The sequence below is a fragment of the Semicossyphus pulcher genome, unplaced genomic scaffold, assembly GCF_022749685.1.
Source record: "Semicossyphus pulcher isolate SPU_LCO1_2020_fin unplaced genomic scaffold, fSemPul1.0.p SCAF_22, whole genome shotgun sequence".
NCBI classification, from domain to species: Eukaryota; Metazoa; Chordata; class Actinopteri; order Labriformes; family Labridae; genus Semicossyphus; species Semicossyphus pulcher.
Window position 1 is genome coordinate 19105068 of NW_027211696.1, and position 15814 is coordinate 19120881.

General features: G+C 40.7%; 1 protein-coding gene across 2 annotated transcripts; it reads left to right on the forward strand.

Annotated features, from left to right (window-relative positions):
• The first annotated feature begins 343 nt into the window (after positions 1–343).
• Positions 344–13682, forward strand: LOC138602172 (kinesin-like protein KIF2A). 2 transcript variants are annotated; one of them, XM_069673589.1, is made up of 21 exons: positions 344–505; positions 1422–1516; positions 2232–2351; positions 2703–2757; positions 3412–3546; positions 4280–4380; positions 4933–5028; positions 6304–6358; positions 6630–6792; positions 7068–7158; positions 7239–7302; positions 7389–7480; positions 7730–7872; positions 8194–8398; positions 9655–9765; positions 9844–9911; positions 10327–10416; positions 10910–11054; positions 11133–11234; positions 11672–11807; positions 12919–13682. In XM_069673589.1, exons 1-21 carry the CDS (start codon positions 445–447, stop codon positions 13002–13004), a joined length of 2214 nt encoding a protein of 737 aa, XP_069529690.1. In that variant the 5' UTR covers positions 344–444; the 3' UTR covers positions 13005–13682. The 2 variants fall into 2 exon arrangements, with proteins under 2 accessions (XP_069529690.1, XP_069529691.1); XM_069673590.1 differs by lacking the exon at positions 344–505 and adding an exon at positions 979–1056.
• The last annotated feature ends 2132 nt before the right edge of the window (positions 13683–15814 follow it).

A 15814-nucleotide genomic window follows, 5' to 3' on the forward strand; every position in this document is an offset into this window, starting at 1 on the left:
TTTATCTCATAATAACGACTTTAATTCTCATAATTCTAAGTCTTTATACAAGGATTTCGACTTTCTATTATAGATGACATTCAGTGTAATTATTTCGATTTCCTATCTCATAATTATGACTTTTTACCTCATAATTTTCACCTTTTATCTTATAATTTTATTTCAAGGTAAAAATGTATCTTTTATTTTCTTTATGGCGGAAGTGAGCTCCATATTTCCCTCTGTATAGGATCTTCCTCCACCACAAGATGCTCCTTACCTCCAACTGTTCTAGTGACACCACCCGCGCATGCGCACCATCTCCCTCTCCTCTTCTCCAGCCTCTCCTATGACTGACCGTTAGTGACCTCAGTTTCTGCAGCAGCACACAACTTGAGACAGGCTCGCGCACACACACATACACGCGCGCGCACTTACACTAGAAACACCGCACGAGGAGGAGAGATGGCCGGTATTTTCGGGAAGATCTTCGTGGGCATTTACGTGGAGATAAAACGGAGCGACGGTACGTAGCTAGCTCCTCACACACAAACACACACTGCGCTGTACATACACACCGCTCTCCATCCGGCGGGTTTGGATGAGAGGAGCTAACGTCCACCGCTAAACACCGCAGCACCGGGGGGGTTTATGCTAGCTAGCAGGCTACATCTTCGTTTTCACCGGGCTGTCGTGTTAAAACCTTTCGAGTGAGGTGTTAGCAGCTGAAAACCAACATATATTATGTTATCGGTCAGGCTGTCAGTCATGTAGACACGCCGGACCAGCCGGGAGGAGCGGGGAGAACAGACAGGCGGGCGGGTCCGTCCACCTGTGCATCTGTCCGGCAAAAAAAATGACACCTGCCCTGCCTCTCGCTCTGTCCGCTCTCTCCTCTGCATCATGGCTGAAAACCCTCCAGTCACTGCTCCTGACTGCACCACCTTGCACTGCATCATCCAGCAGTGGCCTGTGATTCATGGGGATGGAGGATATTCTGCATGCATGGGGCCTCTCCCCTCTAACTGCATCCATCCCATTTCTCCAGTACAAAAAATCAGCCATTTTAACAAGAAAGTGTGTATTTTCTATAAGATTGAATAGCTGCAAATAATGTCATTTAGGCAGTAAATGCAGCTCATGGAAGTTGTGTGTGACAGAGTGAAAAGTCTAATCATCATCCATCCTGAGCCACACCCATTAGCATCTCAGCATCCTTATTTTAATATAAAACTGCAGCAATCTAACACGTTAGATTATGATTTAATGTTTTCCCTGTATGAAATGATCTGTAAATTCTGTGCTCAGTTGGAGATATATTCAGTACATGGCTCATTAGATGTGTTAATGTCTGCCTCTGTGATTTAAAGCAGCATATATATTCTATAACTCTTCGGTAAGCACTCAAGGCCGGTCATCTCTTTGACATCCTCTCACTGCAGGACGGATACACCAGGCCATGGTCACATCCCTGCACGAGGACAATGATAGTGTGACGGTGGAGTGGATCGAGAATGGAGACACAAAAGGCAAAGAGGTACATCTGCCAACATTTCCTCTGTTATGCACTAACTGCACTGCTCCCATCATTCAGGCTTATGAATTTCTTCCTGTCTATTCATTATGGCAAAAAAAGAATATGTGTGGCACCAGGGCGAAGTTAAATTAACTTGCATTTAAACATGTTAATGTTGTAGATAATAGTTTAATTTGTCCTCACAACCTTCATATAAAAGAAATACTGTATACTATGGGGGAAAGGTAGATTATAAGTGTGTTATACAAAAGCTGCCTCAATAAATGGCATCAACATGTTGCTGTTTCAAAATACAATAAATCACTAGGATAGAATAATTATTAAAAGTCTAATTGGATAACCTTTAAATTGAAGGTTTTTTCAATGATGTTATGTGTTCTTTTTCTTCTTCTGTGGAGAGCTGAAGTTATGACATCACTTCCTGTTCTCCACCAGCTCTTGTAACTCAAAGACTGTGTTAACATGTACCGGTGCATGATATTCTATTTTTTTTGCTTTCTACTGCAAATTTGTGGGGCTTATGGGAAATGTTGTTCGTTAAAGGCTTGTTAAAAACATAAATATTAAATAAACAACAATATAAGATAATATGAGACTTTGAAGGTTTCCAGTGTCACTTCAATTTTCTCTTGAAAAATAAATCTTGATCTCAATGAGATTACTGTAATCATTAAGGGATATATTAATGATAAAAATGATCTTATTTCCACTACAGATTGATCTGGAGAGCGTCTTTGCTCTGAATCCAGATGTTGCTCCTGATGAGGAGATTCCACAGAGTCCTGAGGCTCCTCTTCCTCCCTCCAATGTGGCCAAAACCAGCAAACTCCCCAAGGTCTGCCATCGCTAACCAATTATTCTTGACATGTTGGTTTATTGTTATTCCTGATTTCAAAGAAAACACACACTGTTTTTGTCCAAGTTTAATTCAATCTTTAAGTTAGTGTTTTTGTGCATGGGTGTGGGTTTACATTTTGACATTTTTTAAACACAAATGTGCAAAAGCTAAACTGTAGTCTTCATATTTTTATTAGGAGTTTTTAGATGTTATTCATATATATAATCTTATAATGGATGGATTTTCTAAATAAATGGGGCAAAACAAATGTAAAAATGAACTGCAGGCTGTTTGAACCGACTCTTTGCTGTAAAACAGTTTTATTAAATTAGATTTATTCATTTTCAGACCAGAAAGATCACAGCAATACCCAAGGCTGAGAATGCTCCTCGTGAGAACAGAGGTATGTTTGGTTTAAATCAGAATATCATGTACCTTGAAATATCTTGGCCTGAGCGCAGACATGGGCTTATCTTATCTAACGGTTGCTGGTGTAGTGAACAGATACAGATCTCACAAACGATGATCAGAGCTCACGATGCACTGCTGACTTCTGCGTCCACAGGAGAACTGAGGCAGAAAAGTATTGTCCAGCTTAATCATATGCTACTGCAGCTCTTCATCGAATGGCTTCATCAATATACATTTTGATCGAGTTATTTTTACTCTAAAAATGTGTTTTTAAAGGGCGTTTAGATCACGCAGTGAGTTGGTTTTGTTTAAGTTGCTAGGAAGTCAAGTTGTTGGTTTATGGAAATGGGAATATGCAAGTGTAATGACAAATAGCTTGAGATAACAAGTACTCATAGTTGTTCAGGTTGAAGCCAGGAAATGTTAATAAAGCCAATCACGCTTTTGAAGATGTTTTAAACTTAAGACAGTTGGGATCAACACAGAGGAATCACACGTATAGTCGGTAGCATGGAACGTTTGCAAATGTGCCCTGATCCAACATGCATGGATACCAGTAGAAACAGCTTTGTTTGTTTTATAAACAAGCTGAAATGGCCCTTTAACTGGCCACGCTGATGAATATCTGTGACTGTGTTCTCTTCAGCTGCAGCGGTAGGAACCACCCGGGCCCGTCCCAGCCAGCACAGCCAAGCAGCCCAGCCTGCAGAGCCCCCCCCACCAGCCATCGCCCCCCAGTCTGCTGCTGCTCTCAACCAGTCCCTGATCCAGCAGCAGAACGGTAACACACACACACACACACACTCTAACACAATCATGCATGTCAGGGGTCATTCAGGTCCACAGATTTCAGATGGCACTAATCTCTGATATACTTGGAGGTAGTTTACACAGACTAGTGTTTAAGTGTGTTGTTATTTTCTGACAGAGGCCAGAGCTGATGATGTCATCCTGACACGCAGCTGTGTGAAGGCCTCAAAGGCTCTTTCACAGTCACTCGCTGGCTCGACTTCTGCACTCATACTACAGCGCTTGTTTTAGGTTTCAGCTGTGGTTGTTGGAATTATCATTAATGTAAGCTTCTGTGTAAATACTATTAAGTCTTCAGATTATATACTCAGAGCATGAAAGCTGCAGAATCACTGATAAGAGTAAGGATGGAGGATTTCTATAGTTTTTACCTTCAACTTTAAATCCATTAAAATGAACTAAATCCAGCCATGATTGTATCTACTACCAAGTACTGTCCGTGCATTCGTAGCCTTATATCTTAGCTTGGTGTGGGATCATTTCCTCCAGAAATTTAACAAAGTCAAATGTGCATTTTGTGATGCTGCTCTTCACTTCTGTTAGAGTATTGGCACTAATTAAGAACAAGCCACTGCCATGCCAGAAGGAGGCTGACAGCCACCCGACAAGCCGTACAAACCAATGCAGAATAAAAACAGCAATATCCTCTAAAATCTGGTTGTTGTGATCATTTGGATTTTTTTTATTTTATTCCTCTTTTCCAGCACGGAGAAAATCCAACTGTGTGAAGGAAGTGGAAAAACTGCAGGAGAAACGAGAGAAGAGGCGACTTCAGCAACAAGAGCTCAGAGAGAAGAGGGCGCAGGTCAGGAGCACACACGCACACACAGTGCACACACAAAATATCTCCTTCAGAGTCCATTTTCACTTTTCCACATCTCGTGTGTACGTTGCATGTTGGACCATGATTGTAAATGTAAAAATAAATAAATAACAACACATCTTTAGATGTTTCAAATAAAAAACATGGATTTTATTTGCTCTAACACAGATTTTTGCTGTGCCTTTCTGTATATGTTCTATATGGACTGTACTTATATAGTGCTTTTCTAGTCTTTGCGACCACTCAAAGCTGCTTTTACACTACGTATCACATTCACCTATCACACACTGATGGCAGAGTACGTAAAGTGCCCAACTGTCAATCAGATATCACATTCATATTTTTGGGATTCAGTATCTTGCCCAAGGACACTTTGACATGTAGCCTGAGGGAGCTGGGGATCGAACCTCCAACCTTCCGATTGAAGGACGACCGACTCTACCGCTGAGCCACAGCCGCCCCCTATATATGCATAACTGTTTTTGGCTTTATGGATGTAAATTGAATCTGCTCTTGTTTTCTTTTCCCTTTCAGGAGGTGGATGTCCAATTACCAAACTATGAAATCATGTGTATGATCAGAGACTTCAGAGCCAGTCTGGACTACAGGCCTTTAACCAGTAACGATCTGGTAAGGTTCAAAGCCATGTAACACTGAGTGACACTTTATGGAACGGTTTCCAGATAATCAAGTAAAGATGTGAAGACATCTGGTTTCTAATTATTTCTACCTTATATTAGGGAAGATTTAGAGACATGCATGAGACTTCACTTTAAAATATCGTTGGCATTTAGGCCAAATGAACACAGCTTTGTTAATCTGTTGTGGAGCCGGATATCATCAACTACAACGAGCTTTTACATCACTTTAGTGTGTAAGCTTCTGAGATTAAGCCTCTTAAATCCACTAATTAATACAGATTCCTGCTGAGCAGCCAAACATTGTTAAAGCCTGCTGAGTCTTAGATGCCAAGTTTCCAAATATACCACACCTACAGGCAGCTATTTTAGATGTAGTCTTCGTCTTACGATGGAAATGCTGATATTATAGTTTTAGTCAGTAAACAGTCTTCACATTTTAGTCAAAACCTTTTCTCTCTTTAAACTAATTCAATCAGCCTGATTAATTCAATCTGCTGTAAAGTCCTTTTATCCGTCCTGTCATTAATTGTTTCCTGATGATGTTCTCCTCGGACAATATTGATCCTCAGCTGGAACGTAACGTTACGCATGTAAGGCCACAGACCGAAGCTGTGCAGTTACAGTAGCACATACTGCACATTCCTCTCTTGCCTTATTTGCAGCAGCAGTGTTTTTTTTTACCATAATAACCTTTTTATAAATTCATCATCACTTCTCATTTAAACAGTCTGACTGAAGCAGGCAGCCGTGATCGCTCCTTTTTGTGCATCAAGTGACGCGTTACACGCCCATTTTTCTGTGAGCACATTTTAGTTCCGACTTTTATTGTTCACAAAAACAAAACATACATGTCGTCAGAGTTTTTATTATCAACGATCTATTTTCAGCTCGGACGTTGACAAACATTTTTCATCATAATTAACGAAATGAACACTGCACACACGTCAGGTTGAATTTTGGGGAAATGTGTATAAAATGAGGCAAAGACATCTCGATGAAATGGAACAGGCATAGAAAACATTGTGGTTTGAATATTTAACTAACTTAAACATCACAGAGCTTTAATGAAGAGCTGAAAAATACATATACAACCTTCAGCGTGGAATAAGTTGTTTTATTTCCACCTAAACGCTACTTGAGGGGGAATATAATGGAGAGGGCTGCATGTTCAGGACTTGAATGCCGTAACAGCGGCTCTTTCCAATACCAGAAAGGGAATAAACAAAGCACACCGCTCATTACAGTTTCTCTGCTGTTGTTTCAGATCGAGGAGCACAGGATATGTGTGTGTGTACGTGCCCGTCCCCTCAACAAAAAAGGTAAGAGTAGCTTTGTTCAACCGGTTAGTTCAGATCAGTTCAGTGGAAGGCGGGAGCATTTCTCTATAGCCTCATTTTTCGCTGTCATCTTTGTGTGAGAACATTTTCTCTCTCGCTCCTCGTCTCTACGCTCTTTCGACCTCTGAAAAATGAGCATCTGATGGACTTTTAATGCAGCCTTGAAATTCTAGTGACTGCCATTTTATTTGTAGTTCACATTTACACATGAGGATATTGTGCAAAATAAGAGTCCTTTCATTCTCTTTCTCAGAGCTGTCAGTGAAGGACTTGGATGTGATCACCATTCCCAGTAAGGACGTGGTGATGGTCCATGAGCCCAAACAGAAGGTCGACCTGACGCGCTACCTGGAGAACCAAACCTTCCGATTTGACTACGCCTTCGACGAGAACTCCACCAACGAGATGGTTTACAGGTAGATGATCAATATTAAATACGGTAAATAAAAAACGTCATTATTATCCTGTGCCTCTTTTTAGCAAGCCAAAAAAAACCAGACACAGTAAATAAACTTCTGTAGCCTGAAAGTAAAAGCAGGCGTATTGATTTAAAAAAGAAAAACTTCATATTTTATTTATTTATTTTACAAATCATTGATTGTTTATTTCATATTAATTCATTTATTCATTAAATATTGAACACGTCAGAGCTCAGTATTTCCTGTTTGCCAACACGCTCTTCTGCTGTCAGGTTCACTGCCCAGCCGCTGGTTGAGACCATTTTCGAGCGGGGGATGGCGACCTGCTTCGCATACGGACAAACAGGAAGTGGAAAAACACACGTGAGTGTTTTGATTTTAACGCTAGAGGAGCTTGTTTTTTCAGTTCAGTCTTCCTGTTGTAACTCATTTGTCCCCTTCAGACGATGGGAGGGGACTTCTCAGGAAAGAACCAGGACTGCTCTAAAGGGATCTATGCACTGTCGGGTCAGCTTCTCTCATAACCTTCTAATTTTAATGCTGGTTCGTTCTCTTTGACTTAATGAAGTCTTTCTTTTTCTCGTCTTGTGCAGCCAGAGACGTCTTTCTCATGATCAAGAAGCCAATTTATAAGAAGTTGGATCTCCAAATCTTTGCCACATTTTTTGAGATTTACAGCGGGAAGGCAAGTTCCTTTTTTAACTTTCTACTATGCAGATAAATTATCTTTATTATGAAAAATACTAGCAAAAACAATCATCTGTTAATAATTCAACAACAGCTACTTGCTTTTATTGGCACTGGCGATTTATAAGCCTGTGAGAGTCAAATGTGATTATGGTGATTTGTTGCAGCATTTCAAACTGTTGCTTAGAAGTAAAGCTGCTGAAACATGACGTGAAACACTGAAGTGATTTGTGTTTGTGTTTAAAAGGTGTTTGACCTTCTTAACCGCAAAGCCAAGTTACGGGTCCTGGAGGACGGGAAGCAGCAGGTGCAGGTGGTCGGGCTGCAGGAGAGGGAGGTGAAATGCACAGAGGACGTCCTCAAACTCATCGAAGTGGGAAACAGCTGCAGGTAAACACAAGACTTCAGATCATTCACTGAAGGACTATTACCACACTGTACAAACACTCCAGTACAAGTTAAAGTCCTGCTTTCAAAACCATTTTCTCAAACCATAAAGACACACCTAATTCTTAAGGTTAATTAAAAGTAACTGCTGTTAGATACTATTGGAATAAATGTACTTACTTACATTACACCACTGTAAAGATGGAGATCATAGTTTAAGAAGAACAGCAGTAAGGTCGATGGTTTCAGAGCAGCAGAATGTAATAAGTATTGATCAGGGAAGTTTGGGTCCTCGAGAACGAGCTTTATGGTGTTTCTCTTCAGGACGTCCGGTCAGACCTCGGCGAACGCTCACTCCTCTCGGAGCCACGCCGTCTTCCAGATCATCCTGCGCCGACGGGGGAAGATGCACGGAAAGTTTTCCCTTATCGACCTCGCGGGGAACGAGAGGGGGGCAGACACATCGAGCGCTGATCGTCAGACTCGCCTCGAAGGAGCGGAGATCAACAAGAGCCTGCTGGCACTAAAGGTCTCCTCCTCGATAACTGTAGATATCCTGTGAATCAGTGATGACGTTTTCTGACTGAAAGCAAACACTCACATTAACAGGACAGAAAGCCAGAGTGTCTGGGTTGTAGAGGTTATTTAGTTTGAAAACATGAGTGGGAAATTGGCAGGTTTTGGTAAACTTAATATCCAACCTCGAAGATGTAGATTGACACCAGATAAAAAATATCACTTAATTGAAACTGAAATGCTTGAAAAAGTATAAACAGTGTGCACCCAGGGTGTCAGTAGCACAACACAGGCGGACTTTGACGGCCTCTGATCAGTCTGTTGCCGGTAAACGAGAGATTTAATAGAGATAAATCTAATCTTTAATGGGACAGATTCTGGTGCAATTTACTGTTTTGTTTTAAAGTGTATGTTTTAGAGCAGTTGTGCAGAGAACAATGTCTTTTAAAGGGTTTTAAAGAGTATATTTTCAATATTCAGCAGGATCTTGTGCTCATTATTTTTGGCAAAAACGGGTAAAATCCTTTTAAACATTACAGAATTTTTTGTTTAAGTTTGTAAATGAGATTCGACTTAAAAGAGCTGCGCTAATAAATCGATTAATAAATCAGTTGTCAACTATTCAAATCATCAAACTTTTTGTTAAACAGATTCTTGTCTACCAGTTAAAGTTATAATCTCAAATATCAGTTTCGTTCTCTTTGGCGCCACCTATGGCGATAAACGGTAATTGCGGGAGCACACTTCCCAGATATCCAGACAGTGCTGCATGTGTGACGTCCACGGTTGGCTCCGGTTGTAACTCTTGATTTTCCTGGCTGACGGTCGCTTTCCTTTTCAGACTGTTTGCTTCATCTGAGCGTCGAGTTTGTTTCTTCTTCTTTGGATTTTCACTTCTTGTTGAAGTTGTATCTGTAGTCATCCATCTTTTCTTTGTTTGTTCAGCCATAGTAGATTACTGTTTACTCGCAACACTTGCAGAGAGCGGAAAAGCAGCTGCTTACATCCGCCTACCCTCTCTGGCAGACCAACCACTGCTGGCTGATGGAAAACGCATCACTAACTGGGCGCCGCTTTAGATTTTTCCGCAAAAGTCGCCACAGACACTCAGTCTGTAATACTGCAAATGCAAAGGCTTTCATCAGTGGGACACAGGCTCAATCATCATTGTGTTGCCTAATTCGGCGATAGATAGAGACTGAACAGACATTTATTTACATGAAGTTGTCGCTTCTCTCAGCCACTGATCATGTCCCCGTCTTCCTGCAGGAGTGCATTCGAGCGCTGGGCAGAAACAAACCTCACACCCCGTTCAGAGCCAGCAAGTTAACCCAAGTGCTGAGGGACTCCTTCATCGGAGAAAACTCCAGAACATGCATGGTGAGACAGGAGCACAGCTGTGTGTATATATCGCTGCACCTGAGGACAGATGTACTGATGTAGTGTCTCCCTGCACAGATTGCAACCATCTCTCCTGGAATGGCTTCTTGTGAAAACACCTTGAACACGCTGAGATATGCCAACAGGTAAAACAGACTGTTAGAAGATGAGAAATGTCACGCTTCACTCGGGAAAACTTCTCCCCCAGCTGTTTCACAGTTAGAGAACTTTGATTAGATTAGATTATGCAGGTAAAAACTTTCCCCCACCTGTTCTTAAGTCATCAATGCAGAAGGAAAGCAAATAAATCCAGGCTAAGGAAATTGATTTGCCTCTCCAGGCCTCCGTACGTTTGACCTGTCATGAATATAAAAACATGAATCAGTGCAGCACCTGTTCTACTTAAATCCTGAATCGTTTGGTTCACGTCAGCTCCTCTGGTTTCCTCTGTTTGTCCTCTTCTCCTCACTCTTTCACGCTGACTGAATTAATGTGAGAATGATCCTCTCCTGTCTCTTCTTCTTCTGTGGTTTGTGTCTCTCTCTCCTGCCGTGTTTCCAGAGTGAAGGAGTTTGGGATCAGTCCCTCAGACATTCCCTTCTCTCAGAGCGGGGGCGGAGGGGGTCGCTCTGAGCTCTCCCCTACTTATGAGTACGATTTGCTTTGTACCCACATCACTTCTCTCTCCAGCGAGTTCCCACCATTCTGGCACATGACATCCCCCACATTATGCATTATCACCACTTTTTGTTGCTTCATGTCCACTCAGAAGTTACCCCAGGTTTTCTTCCTCTGTGCCATAGAGCTAAACGTGTTCATACGAGCATTATTTATATATATATATATATATATATATACATACATATATATCATAGGTTGATAATGACTTTATGCAAAGGTGAGTAGGGATAACTTCTGCCCTTTTCTTTTGTTCATTTTAACAGTTTTCTCCATCATCCATCGTTTTTAATCTGCTTTTATTTTGCAGGCTTGTTTTTGAACCCGCATGAAGTCACACCGTGTTGTTTGTTCTCCTGGCATGCTGAGCATTTCCACCAGCAGCATGTCTGCACATAGCATGCTGATGCCACCGAGCATGTTGTTGCTCATCAGATACCTCAGAGGTCTTGTCGTGTGTCCTCAGGGTGAAGGAGCTGACGGCGGACCCTGCAGGGGCGATGGACATCCGCCAGGGGGGACACGTCAACCAGCTGGAGGTGCTGGAGGCTCAGTGGGGAGTCGGGAGTTCTCCACAGAGAGACGACCTGAAGCTGCTCTGTGAACAGAACGTAAGACAAACTCTTCTGTAAAGAAGGAAAACGTGTGATCACAGAGTCACTGATATAAACTGATCGTGTTCCCTGCAGGAGGAGGAGGTCTCCCCGCAGCTCTTCACTTTCCATGAAGCCGTCTCTCAGCTGGTGGAGATGGAGGAGCAGGTTCTGGAGGACCACAGGGCCGTGTTCCAGGTACGCTACAGCTTTCATTTAAAGAGGACAATCTGCAGCGGCTTGTGTCAGTGCAGCAGCAAACAATGGAATATAGATCAGAGAGTGGAGTGATGAATAAATTCACTCTCAGCCAATAAGATCACTGGTCTCATAGCCCTGATACAGCTGAGCCAATCACAGGGAAGCATGAAAATAGCAGCTCAACAAATGTGTTTTTTTGTCTGATAGCATCGATAACTATCCTGTATTTTAATTTCCATGTTGCCAAATTAACTCAGAACTGATTTAACACCGCTAACAGCTTTTACACAGTGTTGCAATTTGTAAAATACAACCTAAAGGCCGTGTTTGCTCAGTGAAAACTAAATTTGAGGAGTCCAGGTAACCGGACATCAAAGTACCCTTTTACAACAAACCAAGGGTTGTAAGTGTTAATCTGCAGCGTGTTCTTGCAGGAGTCGATCCGCTGGCTGGAAGACGAGAAGGTTCTTCTGGAAATGACGGAGGAGGTGGACTACGACGTCGAGTCATTTGCAACTCAGCTAGAACAAATCCTGGACCAGAAGATCGACATTCTCACTGAGCTCAGAGGTAAAGATCCTGTGTGTCCAAATTTTAACGTGTCAATCTGTTGTGCGGATCTGCAGTCTGGTTACTTTTACGTCAAAAAAACTGCAATGTTTTAAGGTAGAATCGAGCAACATTTCTAGCAGAAGTCAGAACAGAACTGCCGGTCCTGTTCACCCTCAAGATCCAACCCAAATTTATGTATAAAGTATGATTTAAAAACAACAAACGTTGACCAAAGTGCTGTACAATAAGACCAATTTAAAGACAACAGGACAATAAAATGGTAGAAAGCGTTACGACCAACAGGAAAAGGAAAAGGAATCAAAAGGTAACTGTCATGCAGCCAAAAGCCAAAGAAAAACGGTGCGTTTTGGGCTTTCATTTTAAAACGGGCAGTGTGGGGGACAGCCGAACACGTGGAGGCAGAGCGTTCCAGAGCTTTGGAGCTGCGACTAAAAAGGCTCGGTCACCCCTGAGTTTCAACTTTGACCTTCAAGGACAGCCAGAAGCAACTGGTCTGTACATCTGAGTGTCCTTGATGAAAGATGAGGTTTTAAAAGGTCTGAGAGAGAAGTTATAATAGATAAGAAGTTGTGAAGAAGTGAAGACTCGGGAGATGTCCTCACGACTAGGGAGATGTCCTCACGACTAGGGAGATGTCCTCACGTTCACATTTACCAGTTAAAAGATGAGCTGCGGCGTTGACTTTAGATGACTTAAATTAACCTTTTGCACAAACACAATAACACCAGTTTGATAAACTATGAAAAAAAGACGATTTAAATTTGTTAAAGTGATTCTGCTTCTGTTTAAATGTGCACTACATTTGGAGGGAAACCTAACTACTGCAGCCTGTCAGAGCACAGGACGTCTTCTTCGTTGGTGTTACATTTAACATTCAGCTGTTTTCTGTCTCTCTCTCATTGCGTCTCTTTCTGTAAATGTCTTCGATAAAGCTGCTGTGAACATTTATATAAAAGACACCTCTGTCTTAATGATACAAGCCATCACGTTTACACATATATGAAGCAGCCACGTCGAGTGCGTCATGTCTTAAGAGCTTTGGAGATGGATAATAAATATGTTTTTTTGTCTTTATAGTTCAGTTATTGTAACCTGTCTCCTCTTTCAGATAAAGTCAAGTCTTTCCGCTCTGCGCTCCAGGAAGAGGAGCAGGCCAGCCAACAGATAACCCCGAAGAGGCCTCGTGCTCTATAGACACATCAAATATGTGATACGCCACTGTAACACTGACTCGAGAAAGGTCACTGATGACGACAGAGCTGATTTAGCTCAGCTGTGATTTTACGACTTACTGTCTTCTCTGTTTGTTTGGTCTCTCCTCCACTTCCTCTTTGCTGTACAGGCTGCCGTCGCTTCCCATCATGCATCCGTCCACGCGTTAAGCCAAAGAGCAGGCCGTCTTTGCTCTTCATCCTCCTGTGAAGTGTATTTACAAGGTTTTGTATGTGTGATGAGTCACAAGTGCTTCATTTTAAACAAAAAAAGTGAATATTTATTTGTTTTAAATACATTTTTATAGAGTCAAATCATAGCTTATCCTCACTTTGGCCAATTTTATAAACAACTTTTGCCAATTTGTGCAATATTTGGAGGATTTTCTTCCTGTTCATCCCCTTGTTTAAGCTCCGGGGAGAACAGAGCATGTCGAGTTTGTGTGTAAAATGAGCCACTGTGTGTCTTTGTTGATACTGTATGTAATATATTGTATGTTTGATTGAGAGGAAGCCTAAAACACAAAACTAACCATGCATTACATGAACTGACCTACTGGGGGCACTATAATCAAAAGGAAGAGCAACTGATTCCAGATCCACACAACAATTACAGATACAGTCATTTTTCATTTGCCAAAATAAAGAAAAGCTACTTCTTGTTGTTGTATTTTTATTTGATTTATTCTGGGATTTGTTAAAATGTTAAGGTTATAATAGAAGAATTGAGGGTTCTTAAATTCAGGTTTGTTTTAAAAAGGAATTAATCAGCCTCTCAATACTTTCCAACAATGAACCCATAAGGAGTTTATCCTCAGAGGACCTTGAATATTTGTACAAAATGTCATGAGAATCTATCCAGTAGTATTGTAGCTTTAACAGCACAATAGTTATTTTATGAAACATTTAACGTGCATGTGGCTGTTAAAGTTTATAAACTCATGAGGATTCATCGTCTCAGAACCATGAATATTTCTAGTAAGTGTTTTGAATATCCATCAAATTGTTAGTGAGATTTTTTATATTTTGCACATGAGGGCACAAATATCAACCTGCTGGTAAAAAATCAAAAATTTCAGGATCATTGAAGTCGGGACAATTCATCGTCTAGGGACCAGGAAGTCATTAAAACACTCTGCAATACGTCAAATTGTTGCCAGGATATTTTTCTAAAAGCAACAAATTTAAACCTCCTGGTAGCTATGAAGTGAAAGTAAGGAAATCTTTTAAGTCTGAATGAATATTGCTTTTAGGGCTAGAGAAAAGATCACAAATGTTACATGTAACAAGCACTAAAATGTCAGTAGCATTTATCCTCTAGGGACCATTAATTCATGTAGGAAACTTCATTGAGATTCATCAAATAGTTGTTGAGATATTTCACTAAAACCACAAATATTTAACCGCTTGCGGCAGTGAGGAAAATTAGGGAGAACATTCAAGTCTTGGAGGCATTTTGCTTAAATCCACAAAAACAAACCCGTTTGTGGCCACATAGGAAATGTCAGGGGATCTTTTAATTCAGAAGAATACATCCTCTGGGGACCAGGAATGTATGAAATGTCATGACAATTTATTCAATGGTCATTGATAATATTTACTCAAGAATAAATGTTAGAATTGCATTTAGGACAAAAGATCACAAAAGTTGGGTGGGGTCTTTCATGATACATCTGACAAGCAGGTGGCTCTGAATGAAAGTTCAGGGGATCAATAGTCAGTAGGATTCCTCTACAGACTGTGAATTCATTTTCAGAACTTCACTGAGATCAATCAATAGTTGGTGAGACATTTCATTAAAAGACACAAATATTGATTTGCTTATGGCAGTAAAGAAAAAAACAGAATTAAAATTCATATATTCCAATAATTGTGGAGGTTTTTCACTTAAAGCCACAAAAACAAACTCGTTTGCAGAGTTATTTCTTGGAATATTGGTATGAAACGGAGATTCATCCGATAGCTGTTGAAATATTACCCTAAAAGCCACATATATTGACCTGCAAGATAAAGTTGGGAGAACATTTAAGTCGGACAGATTTATCCTCTGGTGATCATGAATTCAATTACTAAGTTTCCCAGCAAATAATTGTGAAGGTATTTTGCTTAAAACCACAAATACAAACCTGTTTGTGGCAATATGGGAAATGTCAGGGGATCATTCAGGTTCATCCTCTGTGGATCATGAATTTATGTACAACATTTTATAGCAATCCATAACAGTTGTTCAGATTTTCAAAACAAATTGGGACGAAGAGTTCAATCCATAATGCAATGCTGCTGGAGCACAATAAATGAAATCACATAAAGACATCGTTGTTTACTGTCCGATTGTATTTATTCCATAGTACAGACAATGTTAGCGAGAGCTGCGGCCCAGGCAGAGGTCAGTATAACCTGCCTGAACACATATGATCTCTGAGACATCGGTACCTACTGTACGCTCCGTCTCAAAACAACGGGAGTCAAACGAACCCAGAAAATAATCTGATTCTGTGTCGAGTCCACACAGCGCTTTAATCAGTGTTGTCAATGAAATACAAATTAAATAGCCTACTGGATATTCTTTATTTTTAAGCCCCCTGTTTAGCATTTATAAGCAGTATTATAACACTTTATAAGAAGTCAATAACGGCATGTTTTTTTAAGTGTAATTGTCAACAACTATAATCATTGAATACTGTTTACAAATGTGTTTAAACCCATAACCTAAGATTACAAAAATGTTTGACTGTTTATCATCCAGTTATAAATACTGTTAATTATAATAACTTTAAAGTATCCTCATAATTA

Excerpts from the sequence above, each read along its gene's own strand:
- LOC138602172 (XM_069673589.1), top strand. The coding sequence starts at position 445 with ATGGCCGGTATTTTCGGGAAGATCTTCGTGGGCATTTACGTGGAGATA. Across the intron at positions 7,303-7,388 it reads AGGGATCTATGCACTGTCGG|CCAGAGACGTCTTTCTCATG; the intron begins GTCAGCTTCTCT and ends CGTCTTGTGCAG. Across the intron at positions 7,481-7,729 it reads TTGAGATTTACAGCGGGAAG|GTGTTTGACCTTCTTAACCG; the intron begins GCAAGTTCCTTT and ends TGTGTTTAAAAG.